The 27,646-nt window shown below is 42.9% G+C and overlaps 1 protein-coding gene across 2 annotated transcripts in view; it reads right to left on the minus strand.

The window, feature by feature from the left end:
• Window positions 1-5,730: 5,730 nt before the first annotated feature.
• SLC2A1 (solute carrier family 2 member 1) overlaps window positions 5,731-27,646 on the minus strand; it is a 637,925-nt gene continuing 616,009 nt past the window's right edge. For both annotated transcript variants that reach the window (XM_085603948.1, XM_085603947.1), the window contains exons 3-10: window positions 21,328-21,488; window positions 17,975-18,215; window positions 17,247-17,409; window positions 14,573-14,760; window positions 11,985-12,089; window positions 10,717-10,818; window positions 8,764-8,967; window positions 5,731-7,979 (exon numbers count right to left, since the gene is read on the minus strand). In XM_085603948.1, coding sequence (XP_085460074.1) covers window positions 7,767-7,979; window positions 8,764-8,967; window positions 10,717-10,818; window positions 11,985-12,089; window positions 14,573-14,760; window positions 17,247-17,409; window positions 17,975-18,215; window positions 21,328-21,488 — 1,377 coding nt within the window. In that variant the 3' untranslated portion in view covers window positions 5,731-7,766. The remainder of the gene's footprint in view (window positions 7,980-8,763; window positions 8,968-10,716; window positions 10,819-11,984; window positions 12,090-14,572; window positions 14,761-17,246; window positions 17,410-17,974; window positions 18,216-21,327; window positions 21,489-27,646) is intronic.

Raw genomic sequence — 27,646 nt, forward strand, 5'->3', positions numbered from 1 at the left:
ATAATTGCATATTGATTAAAAAACAAGGCACATTAGGTAGCTGTTTTACTGCCTTGATGGGCAGCGCCTTCTTCCCATATGGATCAGGGGCGGCTCCTCCCTTATAGCTGTTGTAACCAGCAGGCGCATGTAAAATAAAATGATAATTTAGCAGCTAAAACTACTTTATCATCATTTTATTTTACTCCAGATCCAAACTGCAGTGGCGTCTTGAGGGCGGGGCCAGCAGGAGGTGGGCTCCGGGCACTGCATGTCACTTTGGCCAGCTGTCCACAGCCAGCCAAACCAACATGCGCACTTGGATATCACCAGGCTGTTGCTTGGCGATATCAGCAGGGCTCTGGAGCACAGGTCCCTGCTGGAATGTGGAACCAGGCCACTCCGCCCAATCCATGCACTCCTCTCCTGCTGAGTAATACCAGCATGAGAGTAGCGTTTGGATTTGGCTCAGTGGACTCTGGGAACCTGTGTGAACATAGTTGAGCAAAAGAGGTGGCGAGGCGGTGGACGTCAGGCTCCAGGAATGTTTTGTTTCTACTTTTTTCCCACCGATTCCCCCTGCTAGCAGGCCACCACTGATATGGATACTCTATAGTATAAATTATCAGCTTAGGCACCCCGCAGAAATATACATTATTGTTACATTCTGTTTTTACAGTTGTCAACGAGAACACATTACATACTTCTAGTTTCACTTCAATATATTCTTCTTTCTCTTCTTGCAATGCTAGTCTTAAATTGCAGACACAACACAGGTTTCACCCCATATAGCAATTCTGCCAGTGGCTTTCTCAAGGCGTGTTGTCTTTGGCTAATGCCCATCACCATTTGTCATTTGTAGTTATAAAATAATGAAGGTGCAGGGTTTCATTCTGCATTCGATACTTAAGGTTGCATGGCTGTAGAGTATCAATCAGTGGTCCATGTGCAATGTGTGTTTGTCTATACTAATACTTCCTACAATCCCAAATCCCAGTAGAGGACAGGCTATAGTACTTCCTGTCAGTTTGGCAATAGTCACAATCAAACATGTGGGTGCTGGATATAATTCAAGGAGGCCATAAAGTCCGGTTTGGGGTGGTCTTTCCAGGTTGGTTTCAAAACAATTAAGACTTAAGAGGTTGGCGCGGACTGGCCGAATCATGGACCTGCTGCAAAAGAATAATAATAATAATCCACATTTATAAAGCACGAACAATCACCCGTAAGGGTCTCTAGGCGCTGGGGGCCGTTGGGAAGATTAAGCAAGCTATTACCCAGAGTCACATGGTGCTGGACTAATCTGCCGCCGGCGATCGAACCGTGATCCCCAGATTCCAGAGTCAGTTTTCCTGGCCGCAGCGCCACACCTCTTGTGGACGAAGTCCAGTTGAGTGGTAAACTGGAGCGTTTACTCCTTGGTTTTTCTTGTACGAAGGGTTTCAGGCTGGTAGAGTGACTGACAACCGGAAGCGGGTCAATGTGTATGTCTGAGCAATCCATTTCAAGATGTACACATTGCTACCTATTTTCCCCCTGGTCCTTCTATGGACTCTTCTCTTTGCAAAGGAAGTATACTTTCTTTCACATTACTGTCAGGAGGAAACCATCAGTTTGCTATAAAGGATGTAATTGGTCATATAAATGGGTGTTTAGGACACAAGTCATCTTTTGAGTCTCTTGACAATTCATATGAGAGCGATAAGAAAGCCTTAAGAGACAGTTTCAGCTAAGGGTTTCACTCTACAAAGGAGATTCTGCCTTGCCCAGAGAATATTTTGTAATGTGTGAGCTAAGATCAAAGTATCCATATTAACTCTTTTAGTGGAGATGTAGAATGCCTTGTTTCCCAGGTTTTTATCACCCTCAGTGGAAAGAAATGTTCTCATACAGTGAGTAACCCTACTCTGTGCCCTATTGCAAGTTTCAGGGGTGGGGAGGCGGCCTGTACTCCACCGCCGTGCCCCCACACCGTCAAGACTCGCCGCAACCCGCCCTCCAGACTACAAGTTATTTGTAGTGTGGTAGGCAGGTGGCGTTCCCATGCCGGTGCCTCTTTCAAAGGTCAAGGTGCCTTTGAAAAAGGAAATACAATGGAAACTCCTCACAAGGTTCCTGCACGGCATGGACTGAAAACTCATATTATTTCCCTCCTGTTTGCATGCAAAAGTGAAGGAGGTACACGGGCCCCAGTAGGGCCCCCGTTGTTTCCTGTCTGCCAGGGTTGACATGGAGTAGAAACCTCCATGTCACCACCAGCAGAAAAGAAACTCGAAATATGCTTGGCTGGACTGAGGTGGTCCTGCCAAGTATATTGCGGCCTCTGACCGATGTGCACCTCCAGAGAACAGCAGTTCCCTGGTGGCAGCAGTGGTCCCAGGCCAGTCCAACTGCCTAACTCCTAATGAGACGGTCGGACAGCAGGTGCAGCGCTGGCTGGACCGCCACTGCTGAGACACCACTGTCGTAATTTGGCCCTTTGTGTTTTTCAGCCACTTCTAAGAACTCTGTGCTCTGACTAAGTCTGGTTTCCAATTCAGATTCCCATTTCTATCTAAATATGATTCTTTCTCAATGGAAGTGGGTGTTATTTTACCCTTGTGCATCAGTAGAAGCAATGTCTTTTGATTGAACATGTAATACCACAATTGCATTTCTAAGCACTATACATTTTTGGTATAGGTAATACTCAATTTATTTAAGGCTGCATTTACTAACCTGGGACAGAAGAAATCAGATGCCCTTCTTAGGTTTCGAACCTGTGACCCAAAGGTCACTGCAGATGAGTGGCAAGTGTGAAATCATTTAGTCATAAGGCCAGAGTGTGTATTGCTGACCTCCCTTGTCTGCTGTTGAAGCAGACTACATTGTGTCAGTCTTATCAGACAGTGCAGCTTTCAGCATGCAAGTAGAGGTTGGTGGTCCAAAAAGGGGAAATCCCCTGGGAAGAAGCTGGACAGGTGCAGGTTTACAGGTCTTCCACTGGCAGCTTTTCTGACCGAATTGTTTGGTGTCTTTCCAGAACTGGGGGAGAAAGAAGTTGTCGCTGTTCTTTGGAGCATGAATGTCTCAGGTTTTAGTACTCCTTCAAAGGGGAATTTAGCTGGGTCCGTCATGCCGCTCTAAGCACGGGCCGCGATATTAACATGTTAACAGCTATGGATGTTCTGGGGGAAACCAAAGATTTTGCTTCCACACTTCTAAGCCAGTTGTGTTTGTCTTGTGTGGTTCAAAGCCTTGACTTCTTTGTTGTATATCATTGTGATTTTTGCAGACTAACAATAATTTACTTTTACGTCTATTCTCGTTCAGATACTGTAACACTTTTTGGTGACCATTATATCGTCGAGTTTGAGCAGGGTATTTTCATGTGTCTAAAATTCTGTGATTTTTTTTACAGTTGCATTTTTCTAAATGGTGCATTTTTGGTATTTCATAGACAAATATAATATGCCTTTTTCTCAAAATCTTTCCTTTCTAAGATTTGCTTCTCTATTTAGGTGGACGTTAATAGATTACTGATAATTTATGTAGTGTGTACTGCCAATTTCAAACAGAGCGAATCTTTGTCAATTTAAGTGTGCCTGTAGAGCTCTTAAATTCTCTGTGGTGATGCGATCAACGGCCTTGGTACACCATCTCCATGACAGATAACCTAGTGTGGTTTCTCTTGCCTGAACAGATTCAGGGATGCTTCAAAAGGCCCTTAGGTGCAGGCATAAGATGTCTGGCTCATAAAGGGAGGTACAGCGGCTATGTAGGACTCCCCACCCATATTTGGCAGTCATTACAGGAGAGCAGTATGGAACACCCGATTGTGGTACTAGGGAATTTTCTGCTGGGATGACCTTATGTGCTGCGTACTGTTAATTGGATTTATTTCCTGAATTTGTTATAAATCGCATGCGTTTGTGCTAGGGGTGATTTTGGTTTAATTAAAAGCAATTTCAGCTTCGGTTTGTCCACAATTTAGTAACAAATGGGACACAGATTAAGATTCAAGAGTAATGCATAAATCCCTGCTGATACTTCAAATTAATTTTACTCGTTTTAAGTCCTTAGGACCCCCGAGTATCATCGTTTTGTTATGATGGCTCTTTGGTAGTTACATAGGAGTGAGATCAGCTGTGGTGTCCGCTCTTAGAGGAGACCCTCCCAAGGGAAGGCCTGCACATTTGAGAGAGCAATTCTGGACTGAGAGGACAAAGAATGAATCCCTGTAATGGAATTACCACTCAATCACTAAAGCATGTGAATCCAGTATTTGACTGGCCATATAATTAAGGGTGGGCGTAGTTCGTGAAGTAGCACTTCGCGAAGCTATGCAAAGTGAAGTTCGCACTACGCGAGCTACGCGTAGCACTTCGCGAACTGCGTAGTAACATGTTCGCACTGTGCAAGATGTTGTTTTCAATGATTGCACAGTGCGGACAAGCAACCGTCACTGTGCAATCATTGAAAATGGCATCTTGCACAATGCAAGCTGTAGTTTTCTGCTGCTCGAGTAGATTTTTACTCGAGCGGCAGCTTTCTCAACGCGAACTGGTAGTTTCCCCATCGCGAGCGGTCGCGAGCATACGCGACCCCTCGCAATGAGAAACCTGACCTCCTCGCGTTGGGAATCTCGCCGGGAGGTTAATTTTCCATGCTCGCGATCGTCAACTTGACGTTGCTGATCACGAACAAGGAAAAAGTCTCGCCGGGATGTCATTTTGCTTGCTCGCGGTCGCCAACTTGACGTTGAGGACCGCGAGCAAGCAAAACATGACCGCAACACTACGCTACGCGTGTTCGCACTGTGCTACGTGCAGTTCGCGTAGTGCGAAGTAGCGCAAACTACGCGAGCGTAGCGTAGTGCTTCGCCCAGGTTTACATATAATACCCCAACCTAATGATTCTGCACATTAATACAGGCAGGGCAGTCTTGTATTGGCTGTCAGTTGCGGACGTTAATTAGAGCAGAGGGGCGAGGTCCCACGCACACATGCAGTCGCTCACACCCATGCCTTCACATGCAGGCACACCCATTCACATCACATAGAAACCATACATCCACGCAAGCACCAACAATTAACCAAAAATATAACTATTACCTACTGCGGCGTCTCTGGAGGGAAGGTGGAGACTACCGAATCCTCTCATTGGAGGTCCCTACATTCTCATAGCGTGGGATGGGTACTCAAGCACAGGCTTATTAAGTATCCAGCAGAAAATCTGATGATTCATATCTAGCCCTGGGCTTAACAGCAATGAAATCTCTTTTCCCATACCAGGCTCGGCTCTCTGACTGGGGGACAAGCGCAAGTAAGAATTTGTTTGGCAAAACCATGAGCAAGCAAATTCTAATTTCTATTGTTTTTTATATGAAAGGTAACATTTCATATTTTTGCCAGCAATGATCCCTAGGTGTTGGGGAGCCATAGAGTATGAATGAGTACCATACTGGCTCTTTAATTTAAAACCTGCATTGGTGATACAATCGTGGCTTTAAAACTGACACCGCCCAGCGACAGAATTCTACCTTCCATTGTCAGTTCTGACATTGGGAGAGAAACTATATGAGGCAAAACACCCTCCATTTTAAAGTCTATACACCATTCATCATGCCTTTATTCTTGCAGCATGGCATGGTATTTTGAGGGTTTTTACGTTATGATCCACCCTCATGACACGTTCATTCGTATCACTCATTCTTTGCAGGCAAATATACCCTTATCCCTGTATTGTACACAAATTCAAGTTTTTGACTAGTTTTTATTTCATTCTAAAAGTATTTTATTTCAAGTGTCATCTAGTCACTTTAAAAACTCACAAATAAATAATAAAAAAACACTAATAAATAGCTGTACGCGGTCTGGAATCAGGTTGTGAGCAAATACACTGACCCACTTGTATCATCATCCGTTAGGTCAGTTTTCTTTTCACTAAAACTCAGTGCAAAGGGTACACCTACAGTGCAGGCATGTATTGTACAAGGAAATAAAACAAAGATGTTCTAATAATATAGAAGCACTTGATATTACATCGCTGTAAGAAACTAGAAATGACCTCTACTATACATTTTACATTGACATTGAATATAATCCATATTTACAGGCGTTAATATCTGACACTAATAACTTACACCTACCAATATTAACATCAAAGAACAAAAAAATATATTTATATATAAATATCTTCAAAACTATACACAGAAAGCAGGAAATGTATGATTCTGTTCATTTAGGAATGTCAGTCGGTTCAGCGCTTGTTGTGGTTGTAACAGGCCAGTTGGTCTGTTGTTGGTGTGAGCTGGAGTTATGTTCACCTGTACTGTGTCTAGCTCTTATCAACTTGCATCACTTGCACTATTCCATAAACAAGGCATAGCTGCCTTTGTGCGAGTCATCAAAGGGGACATGTGGCATGGGTGTCAAGGCTGCAGACAGCTAAAGCAACAGTTGCTGGGTCTGTGGACCAGAGTGCCCCCTGCAGGAATCTGTGTTGGACTTCAAGGTCACAGGTTTGCATCCTGGCAGGTCCACTCAGCCTTTCATCCTTCTGAGGTCAATATATTGAGGATCATAGAGACGGGTAACAATCAACATCTATTATTTCAGCACCAGGATACCTGTAGGGGTGTAGACGCGCATTACACACATCTGTTTTGGTACGGAGGTCATTAAGCTTAAAATGGACAGGTTAGATATTGGCTGTATGTGGAAATTAACTTCTTTCAAGATGCCCACAATTCACAATTGTCGACGTGTTAAGAAAGTTAGTAAAACAGTATAGCGATGAAGACAGCACAAGTGCTGCAAAATGATGTACTGTGCATTAAAAGCAATTAGACTCTACAGTCAAGACCCACAAATGACAGGTCCTATTGAAGGCAGGTAACACGTTACGGTCGCAATCATTTGAAGTGATCAACATAAAAAAATAGCTCCTAGATTTTATACAGTGAGAAACATTGAGCTAAATGAAATGTCCTCCAGCACTGACAGCAGAACCGTTCCACAACAATAGATACACACATAATAGCCGCTTCTATTTTTCTTGCAAACAAAAGTATACAACAATAAAAATTCCAAACTTTTAAGGAGTTGTTCAGTTAGCAGAAAGAGGAGAGCCGGTGTGGCATCAGCATGTGATAGGTTGACTGGTCAAGAAGGTCAGGGGTGACCTATGCGTGAGGCGGCGAGTTGGGAGGCTCGCGCTGGTACCAGGCACAACCACAGCGCTTTCCTCTCACCGCAGCTATTGTTGCTTCAAAACCGTTTCTGCTGCAAATTTAACAGTTTATACATATGCAGGCAGAGGAATGGAATTTAAAAAAAATAATGTGAAATTTGTGTAACTGTCATCAATTGACAGTTACTTTAAAAAAAAAAAAGGAAATTCTAAATGACCCTGTAACCACCACTTGCGTTTGAAATTCTAGACTATTGAACGAAGTATAAAAAAAATCTCTTAAATGAATATAAAAAAAACGTATTAAAAATCGTTGTCTAAGGTTAGTGTTTCGTTTCTGTTTGAATATTCTCCCACTTGATTGAAAGGGACTCTTCTGTGTCCAAAAACAAACTGCAGATGTTTTGACGTTTTCTAAAGAATCGGTTGCTTTCAAGTCCTGGTAATGATGCTGATGAACACGTAGGTCAGCAGAGAGACTGGCAGATGTCACAAGCACACACAGACAACACGACACCCCAATGGACTTCTCTTGTGCCCCCGTTTCCTGTACGTGTGTGACAATCAAAGGAAAGAGTGAGCATCTAACGTGAAATGCGAAGTGACCACCGGCTCTACACCTGGGACTGGGAGTCGGCGCCGGCGCCGAGGCTGTCGAACTCCTGGTTCGCCTGCTTGTCAGTCTGGCTCGCGCCCCCCTGGCGGAATCCGGCACTGATCTCGTCAAAGGTCCGCCCTTTCGTTTCCGGTACCAGGAAGTACGTGAAAATGAAGAACAGGATGAGGAAAACCGTGAAGACTATGAAGACCCATGCACCGAGAAGTTGCTGGAAGACAAAAATGACATGAGGTAAGGGACGCAAAGGTAAGCACTGCACCTTTAATGAAAACAGCACACTGAATGCCAACGTACAGGTTGGGCTCTTCAAAAACCTTCTACCTTCACATGACTTTTAAACCCAAAAATGCTAAGGATCTAGAAATATAATCCAGCATGTAAAAAAGAAAAAGAGCACTCCAGTCCTCATTACGAGTGGCCCCTAATAACGCCTGTAATTTTCCTCCCACAGAATTATCCCTACCGGCGACCATGACATATCTTCGATGGGAAAAATAATAGTGAGTACATGTTTTGGGGAAATTACGTGGGAATTGGATTTACCATGCTGATTCCGACTTGTTTTTCACCAGTATTTCACCTGGAGATTTTTCCAGTCTGAAGCAGGTGAAATATCTGGGTGGAAGGCTGCTTACCTAAGGTGGTTTGGCTTAACTTTAGGGGGGGGGGGGGGGGGGTAGTAAACTCCGGCTTCCGGCCGAACAGAGTTAAGTCAAAAAATAAATAAAATTACATTGCGTGCGCATTATTTATTTTTTGACTTGACTGTTCAGCCGTAAGCCGGAGTTTACTACTCCCCCACCCTGCCCCGCAGCACTCCCACGAGGAGCCGCCACTGGATAGGAGGTCTAATCTTTAGTTTAGTAACCGACAATTCTTAGCGCCAAGTTTCTCTGACTGTCAGGATAGGCAGATATTCATACTTAATTAGAATATATCGAACAAGCTACAAGATCTCTTCATCCATGGACAAAGTTAGTATTGATTCTTACCTCAACGTATTGGAAGCAAAATCCGACTATAAAGTTGGAGGTCCAATTCGAGAGGCCAGCCACTGCAAACGCCGCAGGCCTTGGACCTTGGCTAAAGAGTTCTGCCACAATAAACCACGGGATTGGGCCAGGTCCAATCTCGAAGAATGCCACAAATCCAAAGATAGCGACAATACTGATATACGACATCCACGCCAACTTTTCCTGTTGCAAGAAAATAGAAAGAAATGGTTATAGAATGTGATGAACATATTACCAACTATTATTATAGTTTTCTATTCGATTTGCGATAAATCATAAAAGCATTCACAATGTTAAAACAGAATTAAACATATCAAAATTTCTTCCCTATATTGATATCTCCCCTAACTTTATAGTCCACCTCCTAGATTAAAAGCTCTAAAAACACTGTAAAAATTATCAATGATCAGAAGTGACAACACACTCAATTCCAATTATTATAAATCCCTCTGGAGGTTCTTAATTTAAATGCAATCCTTAAAAAAATGTACAACACAGTGGAGGGTAAGAACATCTGAGGACATTTTTAGAAATAACAAGGCAACACAGATCTGCTTAATGCCAGTATTCCTGAGTAAATTCTTTAAAAACCTTCTCCTTGGATAAGTATAATATGAGCAGATAAAAAGAAAATGCGAGGTATCCTGTGGAGTCAGGTCGTCGCAGTCACAGGGCCCTCTCCTACATTTCCCATAAACCCCCCTGGAGATCCCAGGATGTAGTCTATCAGATTTAATCTTAAACGAGTTATTAAAAACCTCTCATGAGAACTGGTCAGAAGGATTAAATAAGGTGCTATAGTCGGGGTAGACTTCACTAGAATATAATTTCTGACAGACTCCTTTCCTAATTCGGTAGTCTTCCGTTGAGACTTACTAAACTTTAAATACAGTTACCAACTAAGCATAATGTATTATTACATGACCGTGACCAGTTTATTACTTTATTTTAATAGGGTGGGGACTCGCATCACTGTACATTGTACTACTAAGATTTGTCAAACTTTTTTTTAATGTTATTACAAAATGTAATAGGTGAGGTGGTTAGAGACAAGATAAAAAAAAAAACTACATGGCAGCTTCAATAGCATATAATGCATGGCCTTTCAGGCCAGACTCTTTCACATCGTGTTTCGAAGGAGATACAGAGGGAGGAGTAAGTGCCTTTGCAATCTCAAAAGGAGGAGCAATAAGCCTTTTTGAGAAAGAGTACTGAAGGGAAACTAGATGCCGCAACACTGAAATCAGTGGCTCCTAAAAAAGGATTTCCTGAGCCCAGTGCTATTTCCAGTAAATGTGCAAATTTTGGGGTCAAACGTCTGAAGCTGAAAAATATGTCTTAGGGCCTGATTTAGATCTCGGCAGGTGGGATACTCCATCACAACCGTGCCAGATATCCCGTCCGCCGAAATATAAATACTATAGGATATAATGGGATCTATATTTCGGCGGACGGGATAAACGTCACTGTTATGACAGAGTAGCCCATCCACTAAGATCTAAATCAGGCCCAAAGTCTCCAAACATTAGTCAGAGTCCACCACCTCCAACCACCAGTACGAGTTAAGAACACCAGGGTAAACATGATGAATACACACATAGAGAAGTGCCAGCTATGGTGGATATTGAATATGCACAGTATGTGACTCGAGAAGACGTCTATGCTGAAAAAATCCATGGTACACACGACTACAGAAATAGAAAATTGCCAGATATGGTTGATCTTAAAGTAATTTGTGTAAAATGGAAAATATGGCATCTGGTGCAAACTCCCACTTCCCGAGTTGTAAATCTCCATAGGAGAACAGACATTTGCACCCTTAAAAAAACATACCGGCAATGCCAAACACCTGAATGTTTTTCCTAGTTTGCTCAATGTCAAACATTTTCAGGGGTTAGCAGATGTTCCCTCCAGCAAGAATAGCCTACTTACCAATAACAGTAGGGCGATGGTCATGAGAACAGCACAGCCAGCCATTCCTGCAAGGCCTACAAGATGCAGCGTTCTACGTCCGGCTCGCTCCACTATGAAAAGCTGTGAGGGAGTAAATACCACAAGTATTACGAACTGCACACTGTTTATAAGCATAGAGTACCCCCAGAGCCAAGGGATAAGGGTGAGTTTACAGTCCCATGGAGAAGAACGGATAAAGGGCACTGGTGCCATGAGTCTCATCTTGCTAGAGTAGCATCAGGATCTTCACTGAACCAATATTAAGAGCAAATATCTCATGGAATTTTATCTAACCATCCCTTCAATGCACAAACTACAACTTAAGTTAAGTGTGAAACCTACATCAAACATGGCTTCATTAGACATGGAAAATCCTACCGTATTTTTGTAACGTATTTTCTAAATAATTTGCAGGAATGCTGGTTAGAGAGGCCGACCAGTAAATGACGTCACAACACATCTCAAAACCCAAGCAGACATCACTGGACAAAGCAACATTCTAGAATGCTTATTGTCGGGGATTGTGATGCAAGATGGAGTAAAGAACTGCTTTTTTTCTCTACACTGTATGTCCAGCTTTAAGGAGTTTGACTTGGGCTCGATTCATAAATTGACATTAAAGTGGTTGCTGCTTTTGCATGTTGGTGAATGTGTAATTTGGTAAAATTTCTGAAAATTAAGTGCAATTGCGCAAAATGCAAAACCTGAAATTTACTTTAGGGTGAAATACTTTCTCACATCCATATTGGACACGATTCTGCCTAGAAGTTAAATCTCTAACGCACATCAGCCTTTATGCCAATTGCACCTTTGGGGCAGGTATTAGTAATAAGTAGCAAGGCTCGTAAAAATGTAATTACACTAATGACATTTTAAAAATTCGTCAATTAAGGGTTACACAAATTTGATAATATTTCACATTATCCAATTTTGCAGCATTTTTTGCTCATGGGATACTGATTGGAGTTGAAAATGTCTTGCCAAGTGACAACTTCTGCTTAAAACACTCTTGTTCTGCTGTCCAGCATGATTTCGTATACAAGTTATGCCCTTGCGTGAACATTTCACATGAAGTACCAGCAAACCATATTTTGTGCCAGTCATGTAATTTCCCACAGTTGTGTAATTTTCACAAAATTTCACAACAAGAAAAAATACTTTTGTACACCCCTAGTACTAATAAGGGCTGATGTTGCGGATACACTGCACAAGTCTGCCTCTGTTGACTAATGAGCAAACGTTCTCACCGAAACAACTGTGAAAGCAGTGTTCACAACTCCAGCTCCAATGGTGGCATATACCGGCTGCTGCACTCCCGCCTTCTCGAATATCTGAGTGGAATAGTAGAAGACCTGGTGGGAAATAAACAGAACACGGTTTAGTTTGTTATGAATTGAACTTAGCCAAGCCAAGATTTATAACCGAAACAGTTTGATAATAGGGTACAATGTTTCCAGTAGTGGTGCTTTTGTGGACATTGTACCATTCGACTGAATGATGATATGGGATGCATCACTGCAGCCAGTTTAGCTCTGTGTTTTCCAACCTGGATGCTAATGGAATGGTTAAGGCCTGTTGACAGTAACAAGCTATCACTTGCTCTTGTGTAGGACTGTTTTTCTAGGATAGGATCACTTAGTTCTGGAAATGGGGTGTGTCCAGGCTCTAAGCAATTGCCCGGTTCAGCTCTATGCTCTGGTTTAGAAGGGATGAAGCAATATGAGGAAAATTTGATTCTCAGAGAACCTATTGAATGAATAAGGTCTTTAACCCGGTCGTAAAGTGTTGCCTTCTGGCATAGGGAACCGCATTCTCTATCCTTTTGTGACCCCCCCCCCCCTCTTTAACCCCTTGCATGCCCGCCCCTTTCCCCGCCCAGTGCCGCGCTTTTTATTAGCGGGCGGAGTTCATGATGAGCTGGACTCGTCATGGGCACAGCGCCACCGCAGCCCATGACGAGTCCAGCTCGTCATGGGCACTGAAGGGGTTAAGTACATTATTCCAATGAGCAGGCATTGAAAGATTCAGATCTGATGCTCCCACAATGTAAAGAAAAGCAGCACTCTTGGGCAAAACTTGGTGAGGTTTCCAAATTGTATACAAATAAGTATACCCTTTTCAGTGCATGGGAAGCCGTACATTGGCAATATTGTATTTAGTTTGCCTGAAACACTCAAAATCCCTGTATCGTTCCTTCCTAGGATGTACCTCCACCTCCTAAATATCAAGGTGCTTTTTTTATTAGTTAGCCCTCCTCAGTAGAGCTATATAATGAGTTCCCATACTCAAAGTATTAGGTTTCTGGCACTGGCCCTTTCATACAGAGTTCATCCAAAAGCAGGTGCATATCAGTGTGATGCCACTGAAAGGCAAATCTTCGCATTTAAAATTACTTCTTGAATACAGTGCATCAGTTATAAGTTTTGTGGCACCTGTACTTGAGCTTCACCTCATGTGTGAATAAATGGAGTTGGGCTACATGCCCACAAAGGATTACTAGGGATTGTGATGTGGCCTGTCGGTGCTTGTGCCGTCAGCAGTGATGATGCAATGCTACAGTCACATCCCGATTTTGATCTGGACAACAGTTGTATGCCCCACAATGTTGTGTGCTTTGCAATGTTAAGTCCAATTAAGTAAATTTATGCTATTTTGTCTTCTACTCGGGAGCACCTTGATTATGCGATTCTGCATCCCCAAATGTTTCTGCATATTTATGTATTTAACGCCTTTCTCATAAACCATCATCAGCTGCATAATTAGCAGATTTCAAAAAGTAGTTTCGAGCTCATACTGATCAAAAGTTACTAAAAAGAACCACATGTGGAGCTGCACAGTGGAAGACTCTTTGCAATGGTTAACTTGCTACCTTTTTACACATGGCGCCGCACAGTGGAAGACTCTTTGCAGTGGTTAACTTGCTACCTTTTTACACATGGCGCCGCACAGTGGAAGACTCTATGCAATGGTTAACTTGCTACCTTTTTACACATGGCGCCGCACAGTGGAAGACTCTTTGCAGTGGTTAACTTGCTACCTTTTCACATGTGGAGCCGCACAGTGGAAGACTCTTTGCAGTGGTTAGCTTGCTACCTTTTTACACATGGCGCCGGACAGTGGAAGACTCTTTGCAATGGTTAACTTGCTACCTTTTTACACATGGCGCCGGACAGTGGAATACTCTTTGCAATGGTTAACTTGCTACCTTTTTACACGTGGAGCTGCACAGTGGAAGACTCTTTGCAATGGTTAACTTGCTACCTTTTTACACATGGCGCCGGACAGTGGAAGACTCTTTGCAATGGTTAACTTGCTACCTTTTTACACGTGGAGCTGCACAGTGGAAGACTCTTTGCAATGGTTAACTTGCTACCTTTTTACACGTGGAGCTGCACAGTGGAAGACTCTTTGCAGTGGTTAGCTTGCTACCTTTTTACACATGGCGCCGGACAGTGGAAGACTCTTTGCAATGGTGAACTTGCTACCTTTTTACACATGGCGCCGGACAGTGGAAGACTTTTTGCAAAGGTTTCTCACTACCTTTTAGTTACTGACTGCTGGCTATTCAGGTATTACATTGTTATTAATGTGTTAAAACCTTTGCCTGTACTACATTAATGTGTGTTAAAATGTCAAAGTACAATACTACTATTGAATATGCTGCATTATGCAGCATAATTGCTATTTTTCTTTCTTGCTGCATACTTAAGTCAACACCGCCACATAATTTGGTCCTCCGCTGCTGCATAATTGCAATGGCCATCATATTATACTATGTTGTGTTAGCGTTCTGACGTGCCACCCTAGCACAGAGATGATTTTGGGTTGCACTTACTGCATTGATTCCCGAGAGCTGCTGGGAAAGCTGTAGGACAATGGCGATAAAGATAGGCTGTCGGTAGAGCGAAGAGCGGAAGAGCTCAGCGATGGTAACCTTCTTCTCCCTCATCATTTGCCGGCTTTCCTCCTTCATCTCCTGCAGGTCGCTAGTAACATCCGTCGTTCCGCGTAACTTCTTCAGCACTGTGGCACAAAAGGAGAGTGTGGGTTGCTAGCAAAATTAAAGCTAATAGCAATCTAGAGTTCATGAAACAATAAAAACATGGGTGAGAGGTGACCAGGGAAGTCAGTAGAGCAAAACCATCCTTCACTGAAACATTACATTTGCAAGCCTCAATCTCACAGTTCCATCAAGTTACAATGTAATCAACTTTGGTGGAGAATTAAAAAGAAAATATGAAACCCACAAATCCTGTTATTTTACATTTCAAGTGGACTTTTATTCGACACGAGCATTAGGCTCTCTTTATGAGGCACCAATGTGACTCATAAGTTGAACGCTTGCCACCGACATCAGTAATCCACAGTTTGCAAGTTTGAATCCTGGCAAGGCCAGTGGCTTCTTTGTGCGGTCAGTAAGTTGAGTAGCATGATCAGTGGCTAATGTGAGCCATTGGTTGTGAGTGGGACCCACCAGCACATCTTACCCTCACCATTTAGTGAGAGTGAAAGAGGGAAAAACACATACAGGGGAAAAGGAAAAATATTGACAGAAAACCTGCCACAAAAGGTAGAAAATAGAAACCTGCAAGAGTTACATATAGGGTCAAGGAGTGTCTAGCATTGGAATAAAAAGGCATGAGGTGTATTCAGGACTTCGAAGCACTAGGTTGAGGCACCAACATTTCATAGCACCGCGGGCTTCTGAGCAGAGGTGTGGGCACCAACACTTCTTGTTTTACAAATAAATCACTGAGCATCATATTGGGGATTAGGAAAGAATGCTATGTGCAGTGCTTAGTAGCAGCAGCAGAATGGTATGAAGTGCTATAGAAAAGCAAGTTATAAATGAATGAGGACATTGTGTGCATCAGTTCCCACATACTTTGCTTTTTACTGGTGAAAATCAGCAATGTTAACAATGTTCTGCTGAAATCGAGGTCATACACCAGCACAGGTATCCTGCTGCACCGCACCCCTTCCTAATGCTCCAAGTCATGCCTCGCCCACGGCGATAAGCAGTCCAATGGACCCTTTCTCTTGGGGCTGTGCGGCTAATTCACATGAGCACATCTTTCCCTACTACACAAAATCACATCCCTTCAACCGCACCAAGTCACTATTCTCCGATCCCCTCTTATTTTAAAAAGGTCTAAACTACTTCCCTCCCCAAAGTGGGTTTTGTTGTTTTAGGATACCTGCCCAACACACCCCACTTCCATGCCTTCCCTAGTTACACCGCAGACACAACATCTACCGCAAGGCTCTTCCAACCTACAGTTTATTTTATTAATGTCAGGCAGGCAAATACCCATATTCGAGAATATGGCAGTTATGGCTAGTGCAGTGTTATTTATTCAGACATAACACCGCCTATGTGGAGGTCTATGAGAATGCCATGCTCTGTTGGAACTGTGCGTAGTGTCACATCTTTCCATGAGTGGATACAAAATGTGCAGTCTGCAAACAAGCAGGCATCACTCATGCACCAAACTAATATTCTTTGCATGACGAAGTTGCTAAAATGGTGACTATGCCTTGAACGCAAACTGAGTGACAATCTGGAACTTCTATATATCACAAATGGCACCCCCAAACTATGTGATAGGTTGCTGCAAATGGCATACCAACTACGTCCTAAGTAGTATGACAATATGGAATTCCTTATTCATAGCAAAACTCCTTAATACTTGGGCACCAATGAAGTAGATGCTACCCATCTGCAGAGCGAGTGAGCACCTTATATAGGGTAGTAATCCCTACATAAATACCCATATCATATCATACCTATTCTTGGGAGGGAATGGGTGGGCATTCGGCATCAGACCGCAGAAAGAAACCAAAGCAGGGACCTGACCAGGCAGTTTTGATCTCAACCCTCTTTTGTGGGGTGTGTAGCGGTTAGCATTCCAGTGTTCCATATGTTGACCAAAACTAGGTCCACGTCATCCACAGGCGTGGCCTGCGGGGTTAAATAAATGGGGAGGACCCGCACGTGGGTTATCTCCTGGCACGATCAAGCTGCGTGGTAGTTCTGTTATTTGTATGCCACATAATATAGGCCTTGCCTCCATATGTATACTTGCAGGCCATCACAGGGTGGATCCGACAATGACTTGCATATTGCTGGTCCCAGTATGCAATGGCACAGACAAGCTGAAAACCATGGACTAGGATGTGGCCCCGAGTAATTACCAGTAGCTAAATATATTTTCGTGGATTTCATGGAGAGGATGTGGCCTAATGGCTAGAGTGGTCGACTACGGAGCTGGAGACCCAGATTAGCATCTCAGCACGGACACTCAACATCCTTTGATTCTGGGCAAATCACTTAATCTCCCCGTGCCTAACACAAAATGAATGTGCCCATCTATAGCGCAACTGGTGCTCCTGTGAAGTGCTCCGATACGTTCGGGTCAAGTTTGCGCTATATAAAACTCCCCAAAATATAAAATCACATTTCACCTATTTTTTTTGTGCTGCACTTGACCGCCTACTGTAAGACTTACCACTTTTAGCTTTGCTTTCCTCATTGCGATTGATTAACAGGAACCTGGGGCTCTCGGGGCAGAAGGGCAGCAAAATGCACTGGACCACGGCTGGAAGGAAGACCAGGCCCAGGAGCAGTGGCCACAGGGTCTCGTTACCCATTATCGACTCCAGTCCAAATATCTGCGGAGAGCAGAATTCAACGTGTAAATTAATGAGGGAGCGGACTTCAGGTGCAACTTACAGGCATATTCAATTGAAATAACTTGTGCACAAATACATAGTTTTTCTACTCTGGAAACATCAGAAATTGGACTTGCAACTTGAAATATACTGGACATGTATCATCCATTTTTGGGAACATAGGTGGTTTATTCTTTTCAGGAGTGATTCAGTACTCAGACTTGGGCAGCACAGTTTCTAATCAATGAGTGTGCTAGATGTTTACAGTGTTCAACATTACACAAGCTTTCATTCTGGGAATGGGTACCAAGCGTATACTCTAGAACCAAGTGGGCATGGAAACCGCCTACCTACAGGTGAGGAGTTATGTGCACTGTGCATCCTCCTCCTCTGCCCACATACAGGTAGTCTATCCCAACCTCCACACCCAAGAATATCGAATCTGTGTAGGTTATTTCTATAGCATGAACCTAGCCAAAAAGGCCACAGTAACTTGCTTAGCTGTCAGAAATTGTTTAACAAGTTTTCCCGATTCCACCCAATGTCACATCTGTGATTCATTTACCTGTGCAATCAGGATTCCAACCACAACTCCCAGCTGGTGCAGGGTTCCTAAAGCTCCACGAAGGGCTGTTGGGGCAATCTCGCCCACGTACATGGGCACAAACCCAGTTGTGAGACCACAGTATAAGCCAACAACGAAGCGGCCCAGGATCAGCATCTCAAAGGAGGACGCCATCTTGGAGAAACCCATCAGAATGGCTGCTGCAAAGGCGAGGACGTTCGCAATTAGCATGGAATTCCGTCTAGAAGGCAAGGCATCGCAACGGGGTCAGAAGAGGTGAATCATTAACAAATAAGATCCTATCACTAGCAGTGGCATAGTCAACGTAGACAAACCTAATGCGTTGGCTCATAGTCAGTAACCATACGAACATCGGAGACTTCCTACGGTTACCTGTTCATATAGTAGATAACACTGGCAAGCCATTAATTGTTACATTACAGCGGCGCAGTGAACTGTACCATAAATCGCCTTAGTGTTGCCAAGTCGAGAGACCATCAACCCTTACTTATCACTTACAGTAGATAAAACAGATGCTCATCAGAATAACACAGTTTAACTGTTGCTGCAATGTGATTCTCATACATACACACTGTGTGCACATTGACACAAATGAAAAAGAACATTTGCTTGCAAGGTTAGAGAGTAGTGGTGTCTCAGAATTTCATATCTTAGTATTTTGATTAATCTGTTAGCAAGAATCTCGGATGAGTGCCCCTGAATCATTATTCCCTTTCTGCCGTCTTCTTCGTCACTTGACCATCTACGTGATAGGAACCATGGTGAACAATAGAGGACATTACTAGATACAGGTGAGGAGCAGACACGTCCTGTTCTGGCCTGCCCGCCACCACCACATTCGGTGTGACCGTTCCAGTGGTCCGGTTGCTACTCCTTCACCTATGAAGCTCTGACCTCCTCATTCTGAGGCGGAGCCTTCAATTGCGGACCATATTTAGGTTCAGCATTACGTGTGGTTGACCAAAGATACCCCTCTATAAGAATTGTGGTATATTTATTTATGGGTGGTCCCACGGTCCTGAAGAAGTGTCGCTCGATTTTGAGCATATACGACACGAAACATGTTGACCCCTGTCAACTATAGGCTACCCTGATACCTAGAATCACCTGAGTAGCCTCCCTGGTTTTACCTAGTCCCAGCCCTACCTAACCTAATTAAAAATATTGAGGGGCCAGGGTCTATTTTAGCTTTTTCAAATCCCCACATACTTTAGGAGTTATTACCCTCCACAGTCACACACATGGTCTTCACATAAACGGCGTTCTCAGATCAAAAGATCTCCGCTAAAGATGCCACCAGGCCCGTTGGACATTGCAGCGCCGGTCCGACGAGGAGCGCCCAATGATGAAGCATGACACCCTAACAGGTGTGTGAGGGCAACAAGATCTGAAATTTAAATTTCCCCTCCCAGATTAGACTTAACAGCCGATTCACAACGATCTATTCCAAATTGGCCACTTAGAGGAACTGCTCTTATCTGTTTTTCCTAGATGAGAACTATCGCCAGCACCGGAACACAAGATGGTGATGTTACTGGGTGGGCCCTGGAAACTCAAGACGACTGATAGAGAAGATATTGGCGAGGAGAAGCATTTCACATCAAACATTAAAGATTAGTTTCCCCTCCTCGTGCCCTTTAACAAAAAGAGGGGGCAGGGAGAATTTGGATTAAGAGGTTCTTTTTTTAATTTATTTTAAGTAGGAGAGCCCCTTTCAGAGTTAAAAATAAAAGGGCTGGATTCAGACAGGTGCTTGGGGTTACCACATAAAGTGATATTTCCCAAATACATTTAGGAGTGTATCTGCTGGGGGTTGAGACTCCTGTCTAACTCGAATCATGAAAGAATCTGTCATGAATAAGATATATCACAAGAGGGTGCATTGTGTACCCCCGTTCCACCCCCAGCATTGATTCCAGGATGCCTAGTTTCACCTACAGTTTTCTGACCTTAGATAATAATTTATGATGAAAACATGTAAATAGAGAATAAAGCAGTTTTTGGAAGCTAGCTGCTTTAAATCTTCTGAAAGATTAAAATATTGCATTAAAAAAAATGTTAATTCTCATCCGATCTGTATCAATTCCCAACGTTGTGTCAGGTCAGGTTTGCAGCCAATTTTCCGAGCATAAAGGTTTTAGTCTTTTTAAAAATAATGTGATCAGCCAGTACTCTAGTTCTGCCTGCTGCATTAAGAAAATTGGAGGAATATAAAGAGTTGGTACAGAAGATGGAAAAGAGGTTTTAATACTCGTAGCTCCATTATCTCATTTCTCCATATTGTTTTTATTTTGAATGAATTTCATTGTTCAAACAAGGAACGTTGACTCCATTATCCAAAGAAGGTAGTGTACCACAGCTGGCATGTTCAGAGCTGCGCAAACGAAGGTCCCTTGTCAAGGACGCATACATGCAAAAGGTCCAGGGCTCATCTTATAAAGATGGAATCAGTCACAGGCCCTACTATAATGTGCTGCATGTCCATGCCATGGGACTCAGTTACTTCATATCAATTTTCCGGGGTTAGAATTACATTTTTTTTTTTTAATTCGATAGTATGTCTTCGATTTTCACTTTCATTTTTTATCTTTAGTATCTTTCCTCCTTCTTGTGTATTTCTATTTCTGCTCCTGTTTTAACATTTTTCTTCTTGCATTTTTCTGTATGTTTTAATTTATTTTTGGGGCTACCTCCATACCAGTGTTTTCCTTCGGCTTCTTTTTCCACCTGTTCCTCTGTCAGTTTATTATTATTTTTCCTCCTTTTCTTGCGGGGTAGCCACCAGTACCCCATAAACTCCCTTCCATTTCCCCCTCCTATTTTCAGTTTTCCACTTGCTTCTCTATCCTGTTTTCGAATTTGTGCGGCAAAAATTTGACTATTTCATGAATGAATTTGGGAAGAAAAACTTCAGAATTAATAACAATGGAAGGAAAAAACGATTTTTAAGATAACCAGAGAGACACACCCAAATTGACAAAGATCTGCACACACCACTACAAACTATTGTAACAATGTATAAGAAAGCTATCAAAAATAAGCATAGTTGAACTCAGCTAGAAATTAGACTCCGTCCGAAGGAAACCTGAAAACTAGGACGTGATGGTGCCAAACGCCAACAGCACTGCATGGCCACACTAAGGGTAAAATACGTACAGCACATTTCTCTACAACGACGTCTCTATTTTGATTCATAACAAAAAAAGGTGTAGCCTGTTCTAAGGAGTGGAAACGTTAAATATAAGCTGTACTTTCAAAGTGCCATTTCCCTGTCTATATCAAATGGTAGGTAAAAAAAATATCAGCCAATCGATTCGTCACTTGAATCTTACCTGCCAAATCGGTTCACAAAAAGTCCAACCGAAAAGGATCCTATCATTCCCCCAACAGAGAAGATGGCAACAGACAAGGACCAAAGTGTTGTGAGTGTAGTGGCTTCGATGGGAGCTTGGTATCGGGATACCCATGTCTCGTTTAAAAATGTTTCTATCACCTGCAAGGATAGGATAAAAAATCAATCCATTAGAATGCATTTCATGGCGAGAATTGAAATTTTTGATTGTGTTCTTATTGCTTTTTTTAACACAAGTTTTCTACAAGTGTAAGTCTTCCAGCAACATAAATGTATTCTAACTCAACCTTTTCTTAACTCTAATTCTGATAAATGGGTTCCTTCGGTGGTATTAAACCATTATTATTTAGATCCAAAACTAAATCGTTGTCAGGGAGTTATATTAAATGGGTACCCTAATAATACCAGACATATTCGACATTCCAACAGAACACAGAAGTCCTAGGTATTTTACACAGACACAGAGCTAGAGAAAGTCCCAAATCCGCGAGATAAGGTCTTGTAACTTGACCTGATGAAAATGTGTTCGCTCATGGGTTATCAGTCTGGTGGGAATGTGGCAGACTGTGCTCCAGACCAGAGACGTTTTAAGGCATGGGCAAAGTGGGCTCTGGCCCAGGGCCCCAGCCTTTCAGGTGGCCCCCTGATAGTCAGCTCTGTTCTGCAAAGAGCCTTGCCCTTATGACCTTGAATAATTCTTAATCAGATTGTTTTAAATGTTTTCCTTTAATGTATTTTTAATGTGAGTGATGTGTGTGTGTGTCTAATGCAGACACAATGCTGTGTCTATGTTTCATGCAACATCCATAAAAAAAATTTTTTTATTTCAGAACGTATGACAAATTGGAACGATGTCACTTAGAATGTTTGCAGTAATATTAGTGAGCTCCTGCTGAGTAACAATATTGAAAACAACTATAACTATCCCTGAATATTAGAAGGAAACATTTATAATTTGGACAAGTGTTCTCGTTCACTGTCAGTGACCTGGTAAAAAGGGTATGAAAGAGCTGAAATTGGAATATTAATTCAAAGCTGTCCCGAACATGGGCCCCCAAATTGCGTGTGGCCCAGGGCCCCCAAAATTCTTAAGATGTCCCTGCTCCAGACTGCTCAAAGCCGTAGGGATCTGTGCTGCGCTGCACACTTCACAATACTAGAACATTTAAACTAAACAGGTTTACTTGAATTTTACATTTATAAAGCGCATAAAACCAAAACCTTACATCAAGTCGCTGATCCAGTTGTGTGTACTACTCTTCACATTGGGTGTGGGGGGGGGGGGGGGGGGGGGTGCTACAGCTGGTTGCTATCTAAGGAAAATGTTATTTGAGTGAGAACTGTGATCACCCCAACCCCCGCCACCCCACCCTCCTTCATGGGGTATAGGGCTCGGTAGGTGACATCACGTCGTGGTGCTTTCAATAGTGTTTCCAAGTCATGGCCATGAAGCTTGCTGCTATATCAACACACCATTAGGAGGCTCATTAAAGTCTGTCTCTCTACTCCGTCTCTTTCGAGTGACTTATTCAAATAAAAGTAGTGCAGTGAGGTACGATGGATAGAAACATCTGCGAGGAGCTCGGTAGAATTTTGCCCTCACCTACACTTTGTAATATAATCAATTCTGTCGCTATTCCTCAATGCCTCCGCTAGGTGGAACCAGATAACAATTTACTGTGCTCCCTTTTTGTGTTGCTTAAACTTTACTGTGTTGCCTTTGGCTGATGCAACTTTAGAACTTTGGTGACGTGATGAAACAGCATTTAAGATTGGCTGGTGCGAGGAGCGACTGTAGCAGCCAATAGTGTGCAAGACACTACTCACCAAATCTAACAATTTAACAAAAATCTGACAGTGAGGGACAGGAAAGCAAATACTGATCGCCACACCCTAGAAGAAACTCAGAGTGTGGCAGGGGGGTCATTAGATTTTTTTATTTTGATTAACATTCTCTCCCCTTGGTAGTTTTTGAAAAATAAAATAAATTAAAAATGTTGGTCGACGGCCTTCAAAACCAACGGCGACAGTCAACCAAACTTTGATGTACATTGAAAAGAACGGTCATGATAGCAGTTCCTTCCAGTGTACAGAGATGGTAGCTGGCCTGGCAGGGGTTTCTAAATAGGACAGTGCCATTGGTACGATGGAGATAGTGTCCACCGCCAACCCAAGGGGCACTACTCCATCCGGCAAACCACACAACAGGCATGTAATACCCTTAAAGAAAACACCATTGTTAATATTAATTTGCACCACACCTCTGTCCTCGTTCACTGACCCATGGGTCGCAATTCTAATTTTGTAAATAAACTGAAGAAAAGTGAAAAGTCAAGTTTTTCTCATAGGAACCGATAAAAATAGGATCCACGCAGCCCTCCCTTGTCATCTGCACCACAACTAGTAACTGCCAAAGACATTCCGTTCTTGCATAAAAATATTTGCTTAAAGGATTGCCTCGAAGCATTTCGTAGCTTTAAAATTCTGCATTTGTTTTCATGATTAAGTCAGAGAATGGTCATGTGACAAGCCACTGAACGCAGTGCAGGGCCAAAAAATATCATAAGGACAACTTTTTAAACGGTAATTCATCCCACACTTCTGTTGTTTTCTAATAGCTATAAATAACAGCTATCCCTCATATGCAAAGGGCGATACCCCATTGATTACGGTACTGTAGCCTGCAGCTGGTTAACTAGTACACGAGAAGTTTTACTGCGTTGTTTGTCTCACGTTCTCCGTTCAACCCTATGCACACTTGGATCAACACATTTCTTATAATGTCAAAATATGAGAAAAAAATTGAGGATTGAATTAGTGATGCGTAATACAGACCAGTAGTTTACGCGTAGTCTCCCACTTTATGTAGAAGTCCTCCAATAAAAGTGTTTGCTCCACCAGCCCAGACTTTACTCTTTCCATCTTGCTGTCTGGCGGCTCGGTCTAAATTTCGACTTGTTTGACTGATAGTTATCACACTACTTCCCCAGTGAAGCTCCCCCACCCACCATCTTCACTGAGGTCACAGAAAGGACCCTACTCTCGGAGTGACCTCAGGAGAAGTGTGAACAGGGTCAACAGTGACGTCATCCAATGACCGCCTTATGACCCTGTCGTAGCCTTGTGGGGTCCAGAGCCCTAAGAGGCCCTACGGTTTGCTCCAGTGACATTTGCAAATATAGCATTTCGGGCGGCTCGCGCTCCATATTCTAATGAACACAGCCCAAAGCATATTGCGGAAATGTCCACCAATGGGTAAGAAGGCTTAATTGCCAAAATTAAGCAGAGGACATTTTTGGTTAAAAAACAAAAACAACAAAAAAAAAAAAAAACTTGAGGACACCCAAGTCAGTTGATTGACCAGCAGTTGACTCGCAGCCCCCCTACTCACCCACCAACGTTCACAAAAACACAACACAGACCCGCTCAACAGCGAGACTCCCTCTTCAAGTCTACCCAGGAAATTCACATCATGATTTGTTATTTGGAAGCCAATTTGTAACACATGATTGCATTAAAAAACAGAAGTCAGTCATGGGGCTCACACAAGTTATCTTTGCCATTCTGTTCTGTCTGAAACAATTTCCAAAACGAGCTATAGATTTGAGCGCCAAATCTACAGGAAAACAGATACCAGTTACTAGTGATGACAATCCACAAACTGGGGACTGTTTTGAAAATCGATAAAACAAGTTGCCTACTCCTTATTCCATCTATAAAGCCTAGTGCACACAAGAGGCTCATTGTTATTGCAAATCTACCTGATATTTGTGCGACGTGTGCATGCCCCGCCTTATACAATACATACACTGTATTTATTTCAGTGAACAGGGAAACATGTAGTGGGGATTTTACATTAATGCAGGCTTACAGGAAGTGAAAATCTCAGTATGCTGATTGAGTAATACTGTAACTTCCAGTGCCCATTTCCTTCATGTGCGATAAGATTGGTTTGTAAGGTGACATGCAAGGCATCCACCCCTTATTTTTTCAGCCATTCTGTTAATTGAGGAAGACCAGTTACTTAAAATCCTCCAGCCCATAAAGTGAGTCAGGGAGTCCATTATACAGGCCACAATTTTCCCTTATCAAGGGTTTAAAAGACTTTCAGCCACCAGAGCGTTTCTGATTTGTGACGTAGCCAATCCCAGTCTTGTAAGAGATCTCCGGTGGCTTTTCATTTCTTAAACACACTCCCTTTACCTTCTCTTCTGCTGGAAAGAATGCGTAGGTGTATAAAGTTGGGAGTTGGGGAAATTCCACTCATTTTATTGACCACAGAAGGATCAAGCTCTGACTAGGCCATGCATGGACTCAAACTTTAGGCACGCAGGCTCGTGGATACATACGCAAAGCCGTCGGCTATTTAAGCATTCATCCATCGGAGTCGTTGTCATGTTACCAACATCAGTGTTTCAAAACTTAATGTTCATTGGTTGGGACGTTTGGCATATTTTTTTCAGAGGTTGCCTGAAGTGAGCTCCACCCATATATGCACAGGATCACAAAAACAAGTACAGTAGCGTGTTTGGGATTTTGTGGCTGTGTCAGTGTAAGGACATGGTATGCATTGTTCTAGAAATTATGTCACATCGAAAAGTCCCAGAAGAGGAACTTCCTCCTTTAGTAGGCTTATCAGCTATTTTTCAAAACAAATAAGCTAAGTTATGCCCCTTGCATTTGGTGGTAGAGGAGTTAACACTTCCTTTCCAGCTCTTTAGATTAAAATGAACAAAGCGCACAATGTGCCATTCCCAAACCAGAACTGGTTTGCGAATGCGACCTATGTATTACAAGGTTATATACCTAATGCTTTAAATGATTTCCTAGAATTGCAACACTACCGATTTTCAACTATTTTGGTAATGAACTAAATTGAAAATGCAAAAACAATTGATGGACAGAATGCAGAACAATGTCATACATTCACGCCAGTACAGATATCTGGGCCTAAATCCATCGTTTTTTTGCTCACCGTGCCATTCCAGTTTGGACCCAGCCATATGCAAATCAGTCTTGACCCTGCACCCAATGGGAACAGTCCAGCCCAAACGTGGGTCTCTTGCGCACTTTGCCACTGGATTCAAGCTAGCCTGCCTGATAAGGGTGTTAGCCCGAAACCGGTCCCAGGATGCTTGTTTGCGGTCCAGGGAAGACATGGCTTGGCAGTTCGGGCTTGACTGTTCCCATGAGGCACAGGGTCAAAACTGATTTGCATATAGCTGTGTATGAACTGGGAGGGCGAAGTGAGCTAAAGAACGATGGATTCAACCAAGATCTGTGACTGGGGGCAAGTGTCTTAAAAGTTTCAGCGCTCCGTCCATCACCTTGTGTTTGCTTTGTTCGCCCTAAGTTGGCAGGGTATGCCCAGACGTGGGTCCCTTGCTCACTTTGCCACTGGATTCAAGTTAGCCTGGCTGATGAGAGCTGTTAGCCCGAAACCGGCAAAGGGTCAAGACTGATTTGCATATAGCTGTGTCTGAACTGGGGTGGAGAATTCAACCCAGATCTGCGACTGGGGGGCGAGTGTCTGAAAAGTTTCAGTGCTCCGTCCATCATCATCTTGGGTTTGCTTAATTAACTGAATTGTTCAACTCGTGATTACTAGGAGTTTTAACAGTATGGAAGGCATTTTAATAAGCAATTTCGTCTGTTGAAGGAGGATACCTCTTTCAGGCCTCCTTCTGTTTGCAATTTGGTAAGATTTGCAAATGCTCTTTTGCAAGATTTGTAGTCTTGTTTATTAAATTATAAAAACAGGACTACAAGTCCCAGAATCCAAAAGGAAAAGTCTGGACTGGAGCAGCACGCCCAGCATTGCCCTTGGAAACTTGGCAGCTATGAGTCTACACCGCTGAGGCCTGCACGGTTTGTTCCCCAATCGGGAAACTGGCTTGTTGGTCGCAAACAGATGCTGCTCCGACACATATTTTGGTCTTGACGGATTTCAGTTACAGACTGAATGCAGCTCCAAGCTCAAGGTCAGTTTATACAGATTATATAACACGCTCCCAGAAGTCTCTCACGAGCAGCAAGTTAAAGGGGAACTCTTAATTCCTCCCTGAAGCTGAAAAGCCAAGGACCCTTAGAAGATCTCATTAGCAGTAATCTCTCTAACAGGATGTGCTATTTTGGGAGGAGCTTTGTGTGTTTGTTTTGTTTTCTCGTCATATAGATGTGGGCTTTAGACTTGGATTGTGTGTGTTGTAAACATGGCAGAGATATCAAGGATTGCCATTGGAATAGTAAGTTATAAACCAAGTTCGATTTGTTGTGTGGTCATGCTTGGCCCTCACGTT

The sequence above is a fragment of the Triturus cristatus genome, chromosome 1_2 (genome assembly GCF_964204655.1).
Source record: "Triturus cristatus chromosome 1_2, aTriCri1.1, whole genome shotgun sequence".
In the NCBI taxonomy this organism is placed as follows: Eukaryota; Metazoa; Chordata; class Amphibia; order Caudata; family Salamandridae; genus Triturus; species Triturus cristatus.